The sequence below is a fragment of the Chamaea fasciata genome, unplaced genomic scaffold (genome assembly GCF_029207755.1).
Source record: "Chamaea fasciata isolate MVZ Bird 193981 ecotype frontalis unplaced genomic scaffold, bChaFas1.0.hap1 SCAF_1, whole genome shotgun sequence".
In the NCBI taxonomy this organism is placed as follows: domain Eukaryota; kingdom Metazoa; phylum Chordata; class Aves; order Passeriformes; family Sylviidae; genus Chamaea; species Chamaea fasciata.
This window is the reverse complement of record NW_027094086.1, coordinates 49567665-49585528: the sequence shown is the minus strand read 5'-3', so window position 1 is coordinate 49585528 and position 17864 is coordinate 49567665. Positions and strand designations below refer to the sequence as shown.

Sequence of the window (17864 nt, the reverse complement as noted above, 5' to 3'; positions counted from 1 at the left end):
AGAAGAAAATTGTATTTACAACGAAGTCACACTGCATTCCACCTATTAGATCTCAGATGACAGAACTTGTTCTGATGTAATATCCAGCCACACTGATTACTCACTTTTGTGCCAGAATACTGTGACTAAAATGAAAGAAAATAAGCCCATTTAATTATTCCTAAAGGTAATACTGTTTAATTTAGAAACAAAAGGTTGGATTTTAGAGCTGCATTGTTTACATCTATTTAAATGCCTCATGAAGTCATGTTCTAAATTTAGTATTTTATCTTGAAGAAGATGACAAAAAAGTAACATTGTCAACAGAACATGAAAAAACATTTTTATTGAAATGTAACTCAAATGGCTTTAGAGAGTCTTGATAGATTGTCTATCATTAAGCTGATATATTTATATTACATGTACTGTGACTTGACATTAAAAAAAAAAAAAGGAACCAATAAAATGTTCATATTCTTGTACCATAGCAAGGGTCAATACAGGGTTTGGTCATTCCTAGTTTCTGGTTTATGACACAATTTTTTTTTTCTCTCCTCCTAAATCTGATTTAACTAAGGAAAAAAATTCCTAGAAATAATTTTGAAGTGGAATGCTGATTTTATGCAGAATTTAGTGAGGATATTTTAAAGGGAGGACTCAGTATCTCCTTTAGTTTGAGGCTGCCGTCACCATGTCTTTGCACAGAGATAGTACAGGGTATCGGTATCTGCCTCTGTCTCTCTCCCTCTTCGATGCTATATTTATAGCATCCCCCTGGCCATAAAAGGTCTGGACTGGGGCTCTGACATTCCACTGACTGCAGGCATTATTTTTGTTCTGGACCTTGAAGTCCAGTCCTTACCCCTCGTCCTAACTACCTCTTTCTTTGCTGGCTTCATTGTTGCTGTATTTTTGTGCTATTCATCCACTTGGGAACTCTTCCATTTGCTGCCATTCATTTGGATCCTGGTAAGTGGTTTTTTAATGCCAGAAGGTTTTATGTGTTCAATTATTTTTAATCTGAATCTGTAATGCCAAGTTGATGGCAGCTCCCTTTATTCTTCTTAGCTCAGCAGTTGAGGGATTTGTGGACAGGAATTGAAGACATCTGAAGGTTCAGCTGTGAAATAAAAGCAAGTAGTGCAGGGGCTCTTTTATTTTCACTCAGCTATCTTTGCATATTGTGACAGTACTCCCAAATGAAGCATGGGTTACTGAGACAGAGGAGGAGTTTGTCATGTAATCTCCTGTGGGCTTTGAGAATGTTTAAGTAGCATAAATATTTTCTTGTTGCATAGGATGTTATCTTTTGTCTGCTTACAGGAGTTTCTTTTTTTTTAATCTATTTCACTATTTTCTTCAATTGATGGAGTAGATCTTTAAAGAATTTCACAGACTGATAAACAGCACAAGAGGTGATGCCAGCAAAATCACTTCTTTTAATGTGTAGCTATGAAATATGGACAAGTACAGAACTGTCTGTCAGCTCAGTTGTAATTTTAAATACTCAGTTCAACAGCTGCTAAATAGCAGCTCTAAAAACTGCAAATACATCTGACTGTGGCCACTAATATTTTTAGGCCAAACTCTGAAGTGCTACACTGATCCAGTGTTGCCCTCACACTGAGGGGGGCTGGTCAGTGCATACAGATTAAGTGGGTGTAGGTAGCACAGAGAAAACTTAAGAGATGTGAGTCAATCTGATAATCAGGCAGTGCTCCAGGTAGGAGCAAAGTCCTTGGAAGTTTCTGAGTTTCTTGTCATCTCCAATAGCATCACACTACTGTATCTGATCAGACTAATGTAACCAACTTATCCTGGCCTGTGAGCAATCCGTGATGTCTCAGAGGAAATACAAAACATAAGTCATAGTGTGATAAAATACCTATGAAAGGAGTTTCCTTTTACGTGATGTGAGTCAGTGTTGGTCTTTGATTTGAACCAGGAGAGCTGACTGTCCTCAGTGCCTGCCTTGCTATCACAGTCGTTACTCCTATCACAGACTTTAACTCCTGAGGACAGTGAGATCCAGACCTATCATCTTTGGAAGAAAAATGTTTCCTCTCTACATTTTGACTTGTTCTTTTGGTCTGATAAAATGTAAATTAAATGCCTCATTTAACTTCTTAATGGGCAACACATGCAGTGCTCCCTTCTTGTGGATCACCTTCCGTACTTTGAAGCCTGAAAGGCTGTGGGAATGCCTAAGCTGAATGCCTGTTAGCACTGTGGCTGTTGTATGAATGATGAAGCCAGCCAACACTTCAAATAAAGCTGGTGAAGACAAACCATAGTACTCTGCAGAAGGAAAACAGGATATTCTCATGTTCCTTCCCTTTCAGTGTGAAAGACAATATTCTTCTGTATGCCTTAACCTTCCTAGGCAGTGATCACAATGACATACAAGTCCTAAACCCAGCTCTGAAGAGCTGGAAGAGGAAGGCAATGAAGAAAAATGAAGAAAAAAATCTTATAGAACTACGGAAATTAAGAGAAGCCAAATACTACTGGTAGCTAACAAAGTGAAATAAGTAACAACACAAAATACTTACAGGTATTAGAAACAAGGGTGCAAGACAATAATTGCATTCTTTGTTGATCTTTTTTTTTGGGGGGGGGCGTGGGGGGATAGGGCTGTTCATAATTTGCCTTGGTTAGGGTGAATACCTCAGGCGTTATCAAAGAGAAAAGTTTGAAATTTGTTGACTTGCTACCAGAACCAAATACTAAAGGAAAAGCCAAGGACTGAAAACTAGGGAGCATAAACACCAGGGAATAATCACAGAATCACAGAATATTCTAGGATGGAAGGGACCCACAAGGATCATCAAAGACCAACTCCTGACCCTTTGCAGGACAACCCAAACTGAGTATCTAGACTTACATGAAGTCATGATTGCCTTCCAGTTCTGTAAGTGTATTTTATGTCCAAACATTAAATCATTTTTCATTAATATGAAGAAAACACAAAGCAGAACAAATTTCCTACTGCTGTGATTGATACTAAAAAACCCCAAAACAATAGCAAACACCTCTCACCTTTGTTTTTGGATCTTCTTTAAATCCTTGTTAATGTTTCCTTATTGTAGCTCATTTCTATTACTAATCAGGTACATTTTCAGGGACAATCCCAGTAGCCACATAAGCCTAGAAGAATGGTTATCATACAGATTACTTGAGGCAAGCTTGCATGTCAAAGTAGAAAAAGTCTGTTGTAACTACAGTAAAATAAAAAAGCAAAATAATGACTTAACTTCTGGTTTTAAAACTAATAAACAAACAAGGGAAATTATTTCTGCACTCAATTTCAATCCCATTTTGAGAGAGGAGCTACTTCTCACCTGATCAAAATTTGCACTACAAATGACTACAAGACAATCAAAGAATGACATGCAAACTAAAACTTACATGGGCCTATCATTTGGAGGAAGGGTCTTGGCAATCTTGAACATGATATTTTAGGTTAAAAGAAAATGATTTGGATTGAGAAGCATGATATTATTTTACCCATTGCATAAAGACTGGATCCCCGATTAAACAGTAAAAGTATAATGCACAATAAGCCCTTTTAAATTGAACCCTGGTATCACATGGAAAACAATCTCAATAATGCACGTTTAGAGAAAAACTGACATCCTTCTCAATCTTAGTGTTGTAATAATAAATTGAACATTGAATTCAATCTGAAAATTGGATTACAGAAATAAATGAAATGTTCATATATTTTTGTTTCAGCTTTTATAGCCTTGTTGGATTTGCTCATACCTTTAAAAATAATTTATTACTTTATTATCTCTACTGTAATTGAACAAAATTATTTATACTATCTCTGAAGAAGCCAGAATTTCATTAGTTTGCAGTAATAAGTTGGCACATAAAACTTGAATAGTTTGCAGTAGCAGGGAGCCAACTACAAATGAACAGACACAACAGTGCAAAGATTTCTGGTCATGACAGGTGACATGTGAGCATCCTGAAACCTGAATATGAACCTGCCTGAAAGTGTAAATCACATCGTAAGAAGCTATCTCTAAATTCATTGCATTTTTCAAGTTCAGTGTTAGTTTGTGTGAAGTTGGGTATTATTTGTATGCTAACTTGGGAGTTACCTTGACAATGGTTCTTACGTTTGACCTGTTCTTTTTCAGACATTATCCTGCTTATTTACACTCAGAACAGTGCAGTGAACCCCAAAATTCAAAAGCATCCATGATGTCTTTACCATTCTACCAGAGACACCACGAGCACTATGACCGTGCGTACCGCCACAAAGCGCTGTCCTCCACCGTGAGCCAGTACCAAAAGGAGACAAAGAGCAAATCTGCCCTCTACGCCCAAGGGTCTGCAGCCTATGCCAGGGGCTCTGCAGGCTATCGTCACTCCTCTGCAGCAGGCTTCAGCCTTGACTCCTCAGCAGCTTACAGCCACGGCTCCTCAGCCTACGACCTCGAGTCGGCCGCCTACAGCTATGGATCCGCTGCCTACGACCACTCTGCCGCTCAGAGTAAGAGATCTGCAGCCTACAGCCTCGACTCCGAGTCCCTCAGCACCAGCTCAGCTGCCTACAGCCATGCTTCTGAATCCATCAACAAACTGGCTGCAGCCTACAGGCTGGGATCTGAAGCCTACAGTTTGGGGTGAGTAAATCCTACAGCCTAAAACCTAGATTTGGGTAAGTAAATCCAGCTTGGAAACAGCATTCTGGTACAAAAATATCCGACCTCTTCCCATTGAAAACAATGGCAAAACTCTCCTCCTTGTCCACGTAAAGTTTCTCTATAACTTGGCGTTAATGTATTTTCCTGGTCTGGTATTTTCTCTTGGCTTTGGCAATGGGAAGAACTGTGGTCAGCTTAGTTTTATGGACTAATCCATGTATGATGCTTGGACTGTCATAAGAATAGCACTGGCAATGCTGATGTGGCTGAATGATGACATAGTCACTCTCCAAACTGCTTAGGCAGGAGCTACTTCTCCCTCCAAGTTGTTTAGCCACATGAATACAGCTGAATCTAGTATGAAGAGATGAGACAGTTTTGGATTGAGGCTGTCTCTTATCTGGCAAGGTTGGATTAGTAAAAGAACTCAAAGATCTTCATGCAAGTTTGAGTTGATGTGTCCATATATGATTAATTCTTTGGCCTAATAGTTTCACTTTTGTGCTGAGTGATTCAAGAAACTGAAATTTTCACACTGTATATTGACTGAGGCATACTATTTCCGAAGTAGAAATTACCTGAAGTGTCCATCTTGCAGGAGAAGACTAGCTATGCTTAGCTCTCATGGGCTTTTTTAAAATTTAAGATAATAAGTATTGCTCAAGCAATTACATTAGCAGAATATTTTTGCTACAATAGCCTCATATTATTTGGATGCATACATCTCAGAGATTTACAGAAATTAGGGAAGTATTAAAGTAAGATTAGAGCAGCTGTTAGCAATAGAGGAAACAATCAACAAATTAAAGCTGAAAACATCTGCTCTCTGTTATATTAATGTAAAATTAAGAGTATCATTAGCAGAACTGATCAAACTTGTCCATCACAAAATTTAAATTTTGGAAACTGAATATCCTCCCAGGATTGTGGACAGTGGTGAAATCTTGGCCAAAACCAGTGAGAGAAAGACTACATGTACTACAGTGAACAATACCTTGTGATTTCAGCCTTCACTTGGCTTTCAGGAAGCTTAGGGTCCAATCACTAGTTGCCAGAATTTGTTCAGGAATCTGAACATCAGGCTGTTACAGCCCAGGCGAATGGCTTTACTTAACTCCTCACTGCAAGAAAGACATTGAGTTGCTGGAACATGTCCAAAGAGGGGCAACAAACTGATGAAGGTTCTGGAGCACAAGTCTTACAAGGAGCAGCTGAGGGAACTTCAGTTATTTAGCCTGGAGAAAAGGTTTGATGGAGGCCTCATCACTCTACAACTGAGAGTGTAACCAGGCAGGGGTTGGTCTCTTCTCACAGGTAACAAGACAGGATGAGAGGAAATGTCCTCAAGTTGCACTACGAGAGGTTTAGATTGGATATTAGGAAACATTGCTTCACTGAAAGGGTGGTCAGGTATTGGAATAGGCTGAGCAGGGAAATAGTGGAGGCATCATTTTTGGAAGTGTTCAAAAAATGTGTGGATGTGGCACCTAAGGACATGATTTAAGGATGGGTTTGGCAGTCCTGGGTTACTGGTTGAACCTGGGGATCTTGGAGGTCTTAGTGATTCTGTAATTCTATAGCTGAGTGTCTTAGGCTGGGTTGTATCCAGGCTTTGCTGTTGAAGCAATTTTATTTGTGCAGATAATTAACCACTGAGTGAGAATTTAATTTATAATCTGCTGATGACAGGAAGAAAACTGGAGGTGGTGGGACTGAGGGTTATGCTTCCAAGTGGATAGCTGGGTAGGGGAAGATACGCCAAATTTCTGCAGCAATGCAGCTATGCCTTCACTCTGCTGCTGACCCTAACCCAAAGCTTCTTTTTTCCTGAAGAAAATGTTTCCATTAAAAAAAGAACTTCAAGTTGTAAAAAATTAAATTTAAAAAACCCTGTTTCTGAGTCCTGCTTATAAACATTTTAGCTGTCACATGATTTTCTTCTGAAACCTGTATGTTCTCCTTAAGAACTCTAATGTCAACAGTGTAATATTGAGGGAAATGAACTTGCTTTCTTGAGAGAGAACTTAAAACATTTCCAGGTTTCCAGAGGTTTTGCTTGAGATAAAAGTTTTTTGTTTAAAGTGGCATATTTGCACATGTAATACTCTGTAGTACAAGACTTGCCAATAGATTGTTCAGAGATAAGAATGTCTCAGCTGCAACTTCTTTATTTCTGTGATCCTGTCATTGTATTGGAGGTTTGAGAAATTCATTCCTGCTACCTAAGACAAGGACTCTGGAGATTAGATACATGTGATTCCAAGCTCTCTTACACAAAACTTAATTAACACAGGAGACAACATTTCTGAATGAAAATCTCAGTATTTAACTTGAGTTTATGGTTAATATAGCCTCTATGTTGGTATTTATTTCTTTCTCGCAGCCCATATTTCTGCAATTTGCAAGAGGCAAAGCTGAAAAAATAATGCAGTTCTACAGTTAAATTTAGTTCAAATTTGATGGACTTCTTGCTGAATTTGTACTGTCTTTCCCAGATAACCCCAAATACTTCAAGAGATAATGTGGAGACAGCAAGCGGTACTCAAATAAACTAGGAAAATCAAAGACTTTCTGTTTTCATCCTTAAGAAAAGAATGGTGTAGGAGAAAAAAAAAATCTTCCAAGTCTTCCAGTTTTCTAGAAGTAGAAAAGGGCTTGAATTGAACTGCTGTATCTAAATGACCTCAACAGTAGTGTTTGGTTGAAACCAGAATGGACACACAAATCCAAATCCAAATCCAAATGAAATTTTTCAGCTAAGAATTAATGATTGCATATCAGTGAATATTACCACCAAATACACATTTAAGCATAATGGATATAGTTTTGCAGAAAAACGCCATTAAGCCCATTAGAAAACCTCAAATACTAAGTTTTTATTCAGATCACTTCTCTTTTTTATCTAAAGTAGGTTCTGTTAAATTTATTGTTTTTGCAAAATTTAAGTCTCATCCTTTTCTGTAGTCACAGTACAGAAAAGTGTTCATGAAGCAACGGTGCTGACGTGCAGTTAGTGCTATGTGAGGAATTTATCATGGGCGAAGCAGTGGAGAAGAACTAGGAACTAGGTAACCTGCAAGACCTTGACCCAGACCCAGTTCTCTGACACTGAAACCTCACTTGAGTGGAAAACATTCCCAGAGTGTGAACACAGGCAGTTTGAAGGAGCTGTAGCATGATTTTTCAGGAGGACAAAAAAATTTCCATGTGTAAGTGGCCTGTCCCCCACATTTCAAGTCTTCTTCGCACCACAACAGCTTGAGGAATTACAAGGAGAGAAATGAAAACTGGCAAAATCAAGAGCAAGTGTGGGAGCTTGCAGCTCTGCTGGTTGCAGTTGGTCAAAGATGCAAACCACTGGGCTCCCAAAAGAAAGGGCATCTCACTCACCATGTAGAAGTTGCCTATTCACACCCAGCCCTCCCCATCAGCTCGTGGGGCTGTCTCTAGCCAAGCACTTCTTCTTTGGCTTCAGCAGGGGCAGGAAAAGTGACATGTGCTGCTTCCCTTGAGGCTCTTTACAGGTGAGGGATATTTGTCTCCCACAAGCTGATGTTGTGGCCACCCATCCTCTTCCTCATCCAATCCTTGGGGGATGCCAGCATGGGCAGGTTGGCTTCTGTGGGAAAATCTTCTCCCACAGTGGTGCTCTATCCTCCATGTGCTTTTGAGAAGCTTTGAGTCAGATCTGCCAAAGCTGCTTATAGCACTACAGGGCTGTCAAACAGGACTGCTGGATTAGACTCATTTAACTCTTGTTTTTGTGGAAGCTCAGTGATTTGCCTTTGCTCAAACTTTCACTGCTTTTCCATGTGTTTTTCTCCTCTCTAGCACTATCAGATAATTCCATTGTGTCACAGATTATCTACCACCAAAAGGGCCATTCACCTGTTTAGAGGGAAAACAGAAATTATTGGTGTGGCTCAGGCATTAGCATGTCTTTTGCAGGTCAGGCAAAACAGCAAAGAAGACGTGGTGTAGTTCAGGTGTACCAAGCAAAGAGAGGAGAGATGCCTTTCTAATTTGCAATTAATTAGGCTGCTAGTGAGAGCCAGTGGTCTTCTGTAATCAGGATCAGGACAAGGCAGAGTAAGTAATGAGCTACCAGAAACACGAGAAGACCATGATCTTGGCACTGCTCATCCTTTGGTTTATTATAGGTGAGGGTTAAGGAACTGGCTTCCAGATGTCATACCCAAGCGTGGAAATTGTTTTAATGAGACCTGCTCTGTGGAAACAATTCCCCTTCAAATAAAATTGTTGTGGAAGCGGTGTTAGGGAATATTGCCAGCAACACTGCCCTCAGCTTGTGACAAACCTGTCAGCAACTTAAAATTAATATAGTCACCAGAGAGCATTTCTCATTTTTAGAGGCTGAATTCAAAGAGTTCTTTTCTGAAAATATTTTTTTTCCTTTCCTTTCCTTTAACTGGGTTTGCCAATCCACTATCTTCTATTTAGAGTAAGTTAAAATATTGCATATTAGAAAAGAAGCAGCTGCTAAAAAGAGAACCTGGACAAGGCCTTGTGGCTAACAGAGCTTCTCCAGCAGGTGCAGCTGGTGCAACGATTGTGTATACCACCATCTCTTTCTGCTTAGGACAAGATATGTGGTTTTGAAGAGGTGTAAAAGAGCTTATATGTGCCTTTTCATGCAGGAGTGAAATAACTAAACAATAGGGTGTTACGGTCTGCTTCCAGAACACATTTCTACATTCACTGGATGCAGGCTCTCTTTGGGCAGTGTGGGAAACCTGTCCCTTCAGGCACAGAAACAAGGGCCATGCCAACATATTCTCTCTCTCAGAATAAGACATCAAACCAAAAAAAAGAATCTGTTTGGGAGTTGCAGATGCTCTGCACAGTGTTTTCTTTAGTTGTTCTGTTAGGCTAGAGGGAAAAGTTAATAGCACCTGTTTTTTCCATCTCTACGGAACAATGCCTGTGCCTTTTACAACTCAGTGTCTCTAATGAAAAACTAAAAAATGCTGGCATTGATATTTTAACGTACTGAAAACCACCCTGAAGTAAGGACAGTAGGCTTAGGTCACCAACCTTGATAAGTCAGTACAGATAATATCTGACCTAGAAAAAAATATATGTATGCTAGCCGGGCATATCAAATGAGGCTGAAAGATGTTAAAAGGTCATAGTACTGTTCCTCCCAATGAAACTAGAGAGCAGTGATACCCTGTTCTTGCTCCTCTGGGGAGATTCTGTTCCACATATCAGGTAAAAGGTTGGAATGTTTTAAAATAAAGGGCAAGATTTTAGAATCTGGTTCAAGAAACGGAGTCCTCCTTTGGGCCACCCAAATAAGGTTTTAGGCAGGATTTTCTTTTTGTGTTGCACAGGAGGAAATATTAAGAACACAGGAAAACAGGGAAATAGACCACATGATAGTGTTTAACCTATTTTCTCAAGCAAAGAGTTCCATTTTGAATATGTGTTTCTATTGGCCTCCATCTAGCTTTGCCAGAACAGAAGCAAATGGTGGAATTTAGAAAGGAGAAACATTTCCTGCTGCTTCAAATTTATTCATCTAATCTCTTGGTTTATGCAGTGCAATTCTAAATAACATTTTGGAGTCACTCCAGGTATCCCTCTGAAAATACCAGCTGGGTGCTCTGGTATGGTCATGAAGGTGAGATAGTCAACTTCAAACACTTGGAGTATTTGAGTAATAAAACAGCTTCCAAACAAACAGAACTTATAGCAATTTATGCTTGCCTTTTCAAATAATTTTAGAGAGATATAAGTAAAAGACAGGAAATCCCCACTACCATACAGGAAAGGTATCAACAAAATGCCTAGCAGGGAGTGATGGGAACTACTATATATGCTTCCCATTAATTCCCTGCATGAGTGTGTAATCTGGACCTTAAATGAAGACTAAACTGACTGCAATGCCAGACTCTACTTTAGGAATACTGTATTGGTCTGGATTTAACAATGCTATTATTTCAACCTGAGCTGAAATTTTCACTACATTTCAACTACATTTATGAAAATAGAAACTTCGAGACATTTTAACTTAAGTTCAATCGGCACTGTGATTCTTCTTGATCTAGAAACAACCAGGAATCAAGTGGCCTCCTAACAGGTTCAGCCTAAAGCTCTGAGGAAATCTAATGGCTGTCAGAGTCAAAATTCCCGGTTTGACCCATTTTTAAATAGGACAGGAGTAAAAGTCACCTGCTAAGTAAAGATCTGCGGCTCCTTATAGGCTCTAGTTCAATTAAGAAAAATAATGAAAATAGTTTGCCTTTGATGTTTCTTATCACTTACTTGATGAGTTGTCCCAGTGCATTTGTGGTTTGCCGTAGTGATTGCACCACATCATTGTCCAGCCCAGGAGTGAGGCCATTGCACATCCCATTCCAATGTGTCTCTTCTGTTTTATTTTGCTCTGCCTGGACTGTTGCAGTGTTTTCTGCTTGGATTTCTGGCCCTAAATATGGATCTGCCTCGCTTGCACTCTGTCCCTGGCTGTCCTGGTCAGTCCCTGGTGTCAAAACCCCAGAGCCCACAGCATCTCTCTCCTGTAGATGTGGACTGTGCCTTGGCTGACCCAGTGGTGCCTGACATGGAAAACCCTTGTGGTGTGTGCCACAGTCCCTCACTGACTGTGCCTTCTTTTGTGTGGAAAGCAGGTTACAGGGAGAGGAGGAAGGAAGGAGAAGCAGTGCATGGTTGCTTTCACCCCCTTGCACCAAGAGTCTCTTGGCAGCAGTGCTGTAGGCTTGATGATGGTGGCACCTGGGGAGCACAGAGGAATTATATTAAGACAGTTAGAGAGATAGAGAATGGGAGACTGATTTAACAGGAACTGAGTAGGGAGGGAATGCAGCCTGGGCAAAGGGATGGACACAAAGAAATGAAGGAAGGAAAGATGGGAGAATGAAAGTGGAGCTGTGTCATCTCACACACAGTCTCAGTGGATAGACTACTAGCACATATTTTGGAAACCAAGCACTCTTCGTGTGTTGGTGGTGGTACTTTTGCAGGGATACAGCCTAAGGAAAACATTAGCCCAAGGATATAATATTATATTACATTATGCATGTGTAACATTCCCAGGGGCCCAGTGCTAGCATGGGTTTTGATATATGTGTGCTGCGTGCTGTGTAGAGACACCAGTGTAAGCTATCCAGGGTGTGGGAAGCAGGTTATCCCTGACAGAGGCACATGTCAGGGCTAACAAGCCTTGCTGAGAAACCATCATTCTGCTCCTCTATCTGTTCATGTGAGCAGGGAGCTCATGCTGCGTAGACAAGTCCCCAGACCAGAAGTAGACTCCCATGTGATTTTGTGTGGTGATGTTGCAATAAAGGTGAATAGACACTTTCGGGATTTATAAAAGGCTGACAAACAATTAGCATATTCCATAGGTATGGGAATTGGAGATGTGTTGCTTTGGCAAAGGAGGATCAGGCGTTTCAAGCTTCATTGACACAATTTGTAACTATTTAAAAAACTAACTTAAAGTGATTGCCTCAAATATGTTTCACGCTCTTCAGAATCCTTTACAGGCTGGTGAGGATGAGGGGAATCTCTTCCTCCTTTTCAGTCACCCTCCATTTATCTGTGCTATGTTAAATGGTGCTACTTCACTCAGCTCTTCTCTTCCAATGGATTGGAGTGGTATGGGAGAGCAGTGGGAATGGCAACACTGGTTTCTGAGCAATGCAGTGCCCTACAATTTCTGTAGAGAGACTTAAATGATCTCCCCGAGTTCCAAACCAAAAGCTATTAAAAGTACATTGCTACCAGCTATATTCCTTAAACTATCTATTTAGATTTAATATCAAGGGGCATAAGTGATATGTTTGTAATGAGGAGATTGTCAGAAGTACACTTATTTATGTGTTTAATAACTCTGAAACTATGACTATTAAAAAATATAAATTCTTGATTACAAAACAGGACAGCAAAAAAATTTTGGTACTTTAATTGTAGTTTTGAGTGCTTCTTAGCAGCTTTTTTCTCCCTTTTTTTAACAATAAAATTTTTATTTCAGACTGAAAAATTCCAACTTAATGATAGAAGATCAATCCTATAAGATGAGTCCCAAAGCAAAGAGAGCAAAACAGAGTTTGATATCAGAGGACAAAGAGAACGAAGCCTTAGACTACTCAGTGCCCATATTCACAGGACGGTAAGTTCGTTTTCATTTTGTTTGGTGTCTTATTTCTGACATTTTATTAACAAATTATAAAATAACAAATCCATTTATCTGTCTTTACACTGTGGATCTTATGGTGATAGTTTGCACTTCACATAAGTGATAAAAAGACAAAAAGAAATCAACTGACTGGTAGAAAATTGGATATTGTTCATCCAGAGCCAGGACAGATGAACCTATGTGTCTGGATTTTGTTTTGAACACATCGTCAGGCCACTTTCTATGAAATGAAAATATAATTAGAACCCTGCCTGTTGGGAACCTGACAAGCATGTTGTCCACATTATTTAGCTTATTCTTTTAGTTTGAAGACTTGTTCTGTAATCAAATATCTCTTGCCAAGCATTAAACATAGAAACAATGAAACAACGTGCTAATGTCCTGTCCTGGCACAGGGAAAATCTGGAATAAAACCAAATGCTTTCTCAAATCCATTGTAATGATTCCTACTGATCTCACGTGTTGGTGGTATTTATTGCATGGTTACTACTGATGTAAGACATCTTACTGCAGCAGTGTTCTCAGTAAAGTTGAATGTGAACTTTATGTGGAAGCCAGAACCAACATCAGCAAAGAGGCTCCTCTGCTCTTTTTGGGATGTGGCATAGTGATTTTAGTAGGAGTCTCCAGCAGTTTCAGCATAGTCACTTGTTCAGATTAATACATACTGGGGTGTAGGGTGGAAAGCTGGCTCCTGGTTAAAGGCCAGGAAATAATTTTCTTGCCCACCTGCAGTTGAACTGGAACCTCCCTTCAACTTGTCCTTCCTCTGCAGCACAGCATTTTTCATGGGACACTTCCAAGCTGTTCCTGGGAGACAGTGCTTTTCTGTCTACTGCTTATTCAACACGCAATGAACTTCTGCTTTAGACCCAAACTTGTGGTTTCACATGAGCTTAGTTCCAGCTTGTCAGTGGAGCATTTTATTGCTCTGGCCTTTTGAGCATTTGTGATGTTTTTGTGATGAGAACAGTAGTTTTGTTTTTTATTAACTCCTACCTGCTATCTCAGAGTAATTTTTTCTCATGCCTTGTGCATTCCTGTGTTGGTTTCACTGCTCTTTGATCCAACCAAGATTAAGAAAAACACTGCTGGCTTTAAAAAAATTGCCTTGGAGTTTTATCTGTATCTTCTGTGATAGAAACATATAAAAATGTGACAGTCTCACACAAAACTTGAGATAACATGTTCTCAAGGCTTCTCACTACTTTTGCATCTCAGGCAGTGTTTATACTTCTGTAGCAGATTTGCAACTCACCATCATCGGTCTCTCATGCCCTCAAGCACAAATATCCTCTCTTTTTCTTGTACCTTGAGCCTACACAAGTAAAATTTATAGTATTGGCCAGTAGTTGAAAAACACAGCTGTTGATTAGTACTTAGCTTTTTTACAGGCCTCTGTGATCTTAGCACATCATGTTAACATCTTAACAAGTATTAAGAAATAATTTCATTTATTTTATTTTTTAATGCACACTAATGTCCAACTCAATGTGATAGTGTGTAGCTTTATTTATTTGTGTCTGTAAAATATTTTGGGGTCCTATTTGGGATCCTACATTAGAAGGTACTGTCAGATTCTTTCTTACATTGTTATTCTTTTTTTGTGTGTGTGTGTGTCAATCTTACTTTTTGCTTATGGCAATTCAGAAAGCTGTGTGTGCTTTTCTTCCACTGAAATGACTCAAAAAGTTTTAATTTTGATTTGGGATTTTTTTTAAATTTTAAAAAAATTAATCGAAAAGAACATATGATGACTGTTGATGATGTGCTCAACTCAATGGTATCTGGTTTAGGCTTTTCATTGTTGGCATCATGCTCATGACCACATGCCTTTATAAAAGCCTACATGCCAAGACTGTAGAAGTTGCATGCCACATTCCTGTCAGATATTTATTTTTGTTTGAAAGATAACAGCTGAAGCCCATTGAAGCATGTGCATGCTATATGTCATTCCCAAATTCCGCAGTGAAACTGATGTGTTGTTTCCCATGGGCAGATAGCTGTTAAAAGGAATAGTTATTTATAAAGGTCATCTCTCTGAGGGTTTGTTGGAGCTGGGTGACCTTCAGCGGTGTGTCACCATTTCCATTATTTAGTTCTACTGCAGAACCCTCTGGTTCTGCTGAAGAAAAAATACTTTGCTCAGAACACCTGGGCTAATCCTTGCAAGAGAAAATTGTGGACAGGCAGACAGTATTTTAGACAGAAAAGCACCCAGAGATTGAGGTAATGCCGTAAGTGCTGAAGTTGCTGAATGTGGCTCATGGAATTATTTGTAATCACTAATGGGAATCACCAAAGGACTGTAGATGGCAGAGACCTTTAAAATTATACTTTTCCTGTGCCATTTGATTGGATCTGGTTGTATCTGTCTGAAAACTATTTTCTACTGAAACCCTTGAGACTTGACTGTAAAATCAACTCTTAAATGGTACGGTTTGCCTTTCAGAGAATGTTTCTCTTTGATCTGGGAAGATTATAACAGGGAGAAATCATTAGAAAATCTAAATATTTAATACTGCTGATCAAAAGCATCTGGGGATTACAACTGCAGATGAGTAGAATGAGTTCTATTTTAGTCAGAGGGTACTCATCAGCTCCCAAAAGATGCTTAATGCCTTGAGAAACCAGTCCATACTGTGAAGCTGCTGAGATCTTAACTACTGTAATTAAAGAGGAAATAGTATCAGCTTACCTTTGAAGAAAAATTCCATGGATTCATTTAAAATGAATGTAGATAGCTATATTCATATTCATTATACTGATTTTTCAAAATTGTTTTTAAAAATCCCTTCCACATATCTGCAGCTCCAGGTGATATTTGTGGGGACAGCTGATGTGCATAAGTGGAGGGAATCTATTGTTCCATTGATTTCTTAAGGATCATCCTCTTAAAGCAGACTGAAACACAGGAAATTGAATTTGAGGGTAGTCAAAGCTCTATGCTGTTAAGTAAGATTTTTAGTCTTTTCACCAGGTGTTAAACAGTATGGTTTAAAAGGTACATCCACATGTGAGTGTGGGAACAGGATTGCACCCATTGAGAGTTCTCTGTATAAAGCCTGAAGAGGAGGCTTCAAGGAAATCCATAATTATCTTCCTGAAAACAATATAGGATGGAATTTTCTATGAACGAAGAGAATTTTTGTTATCTACAGTTATATGGGGTGGGAGGGGTTTATAAATCATGAATGAGGATGTTGTTATACCGCTACAATTACCTCCTGCTCCTTTGGCAGTGTTGTTACAAACACTGTAAGTTAATACCTGAAAATCTGTGGATATGCCTCACACTCATCCTTATAGTGATGGAGATAAAATGCCACAGAAGGAATATGTTTAAACTGAAAATGTGTATGGCATATTTAGAGGGAAGAGGCCCTGAAAATGGCCATGACTTTGGAGAGTGAAATACTCAGTCTTTCTGCAGAATCCCTTCCATGTTTCTGCTTTGAATACATATGAGAGTGCAGTAGCAGAAGAGTGTTAGCCACTGTAGTGGCTAATTTGGTAGCAAGTAGAAATGGAACATGTTCTCAGCATATTCCAATGGGATTCTGCTTTTAAAAAATTCTTTCAGACAAGTGAATATCAGTGGTATCACAGACACTGAAGAAGAGAGAATTAAAGAAAGTGCTGCATATGTTGCCAAGAGGAACCTTTTTGCCACAGGGGAAGGAGTTACTGTCAGCAAGGTGGCCAAGACAACTTCTGAAGAGCAACATCATGAAAAAAAATCAAGGAAAGTGGCGATCCGGGAGTCTGCTGAACGTGTTGCCATGAGGAAAACGGTAAAAGATTAGAAATAAATACCTAAGCTGGAAAAGAAAATTAGTCTCTTTTTTTGTTGGGTGTTTGTAAAGTGCCTAGCACACCGGTGCCCTGATTTACTCCATGGGCAATTACAATAATGGTAGTAATAAACCTAAATATTTTTAATGGAAATCCCTTGAATTACTTAAAAGTCTTGTTATCTAGGTATCAAATGGATAAGGAGGCAGCCACCAGGAATGCTTCTGTTGTGCTGAGAGAAAAGGACAGAGTAGGGGACCAGGAAAGGCTCTTTGGTCATGCCCACACCTATTTAAATGGCACAGCATCCTTCACCTGACGGATGAGGCAGCTGCTGGGCAGAGAATAAAGGTGGCTATATATATATATATATATATCTATATATATATCTTGCTCATAAGTAGGTAAACGGGCAATTTCTGGATATTTATGGCCTGAGAACAAGCTTGTCCAAAGTGTTCACCCCAGAGTTTTAATCACTGGGTATAAATGAGGACAGAATTAGGGTAAATTACCTGTAAATTAGGGAAGAAATCTGGAATTGAATCTCTAATTTTGTGGGTTATTGTCCAGCTGCTTAAAAAAATAATACTCAGAGCATAGTTACAAATATGTAACTGCTTAAAAAATAATACTCAGAGCATAGTTACAAATACGTTGTGACCAGACCGGCAGGAAATGTAAGTGCAAATATGTTTCATTTAGCAAATGTATTACTTTATTTCTACTACTATACTACTTATATTACTAAACTATATTGTTACTATATTTTATTATTTCTTGTTTTGAGCAGAAGAATTGGCAATATGCTTATAAAATATCCTTATGACAATATGTAAGGTTGGAAAGAGTGTAAAGACTTTCAGAGACAAGGTAAAAAAGTCAAAGTCATCTCAAAAATTGAGAAACAGTGAGGGTGAAATTTGATATCAACCAATGGAAATTATGACACACAGAAGGAAAAGATCAAGTAAATGAGGAATGCCTGGCTAAGCAGAAGTACCCCAGGATCTGAGAGTGATAAAGGTCACCAATTTAACATCAGTCAATTTAATGACAGTTGTATAAAAACAAATACCAAACTAGAGTATTATCAGTAACACATAAGGGGCAGTTATTTAGTTGTGTTAGGGTCAGTTTGGCCTGTGATAATGAGCAGTCACTGCTTGATGAATGTTGAGCAAAAATAGAACCTGTCCAGGACAGAGAAACCATTGTAAGGAAAACTGGAATTACCCAGTTTATAA

The 17864-nt window shown here is 39.1% G+C and overlaps 1 protein-coding gene across 2 annotated transcripts in view; it reads left to right on the top strand.

The window, feature by feature from the left end:
• The first annotated feature begins 845 nt into the window (after positions 1–845).
• MYOM1 (myomesin 1) overlaps positions 846–17864 on the top strand; it is a 73869-nt gene continuing 56850 nt past the window's right edge. Inside the window, exons 1-4 of one of the 2 annotated variants that reach the window (XM_066182907.1) lie at positions 846–948; positions 4128–4616; positions 12658–12795; positions 16406–16616. In XM_066182907.1, the coding sequence (XP_066039004.1) occupies positions 4189–4616; positions 12658–12795; positions 16406–16616 (777 nt within the window). In that variant the 5' untranslated portion in view covers positions 846–948; positions 4128–4188. The remainder of the gene's footprint in view (positions 949–4127; positions 4617–12657; positions 12796–16405; positions 16617–17864) is intronic. The other variant, XM_066182915.1, reaches the window with a different exon arrangement.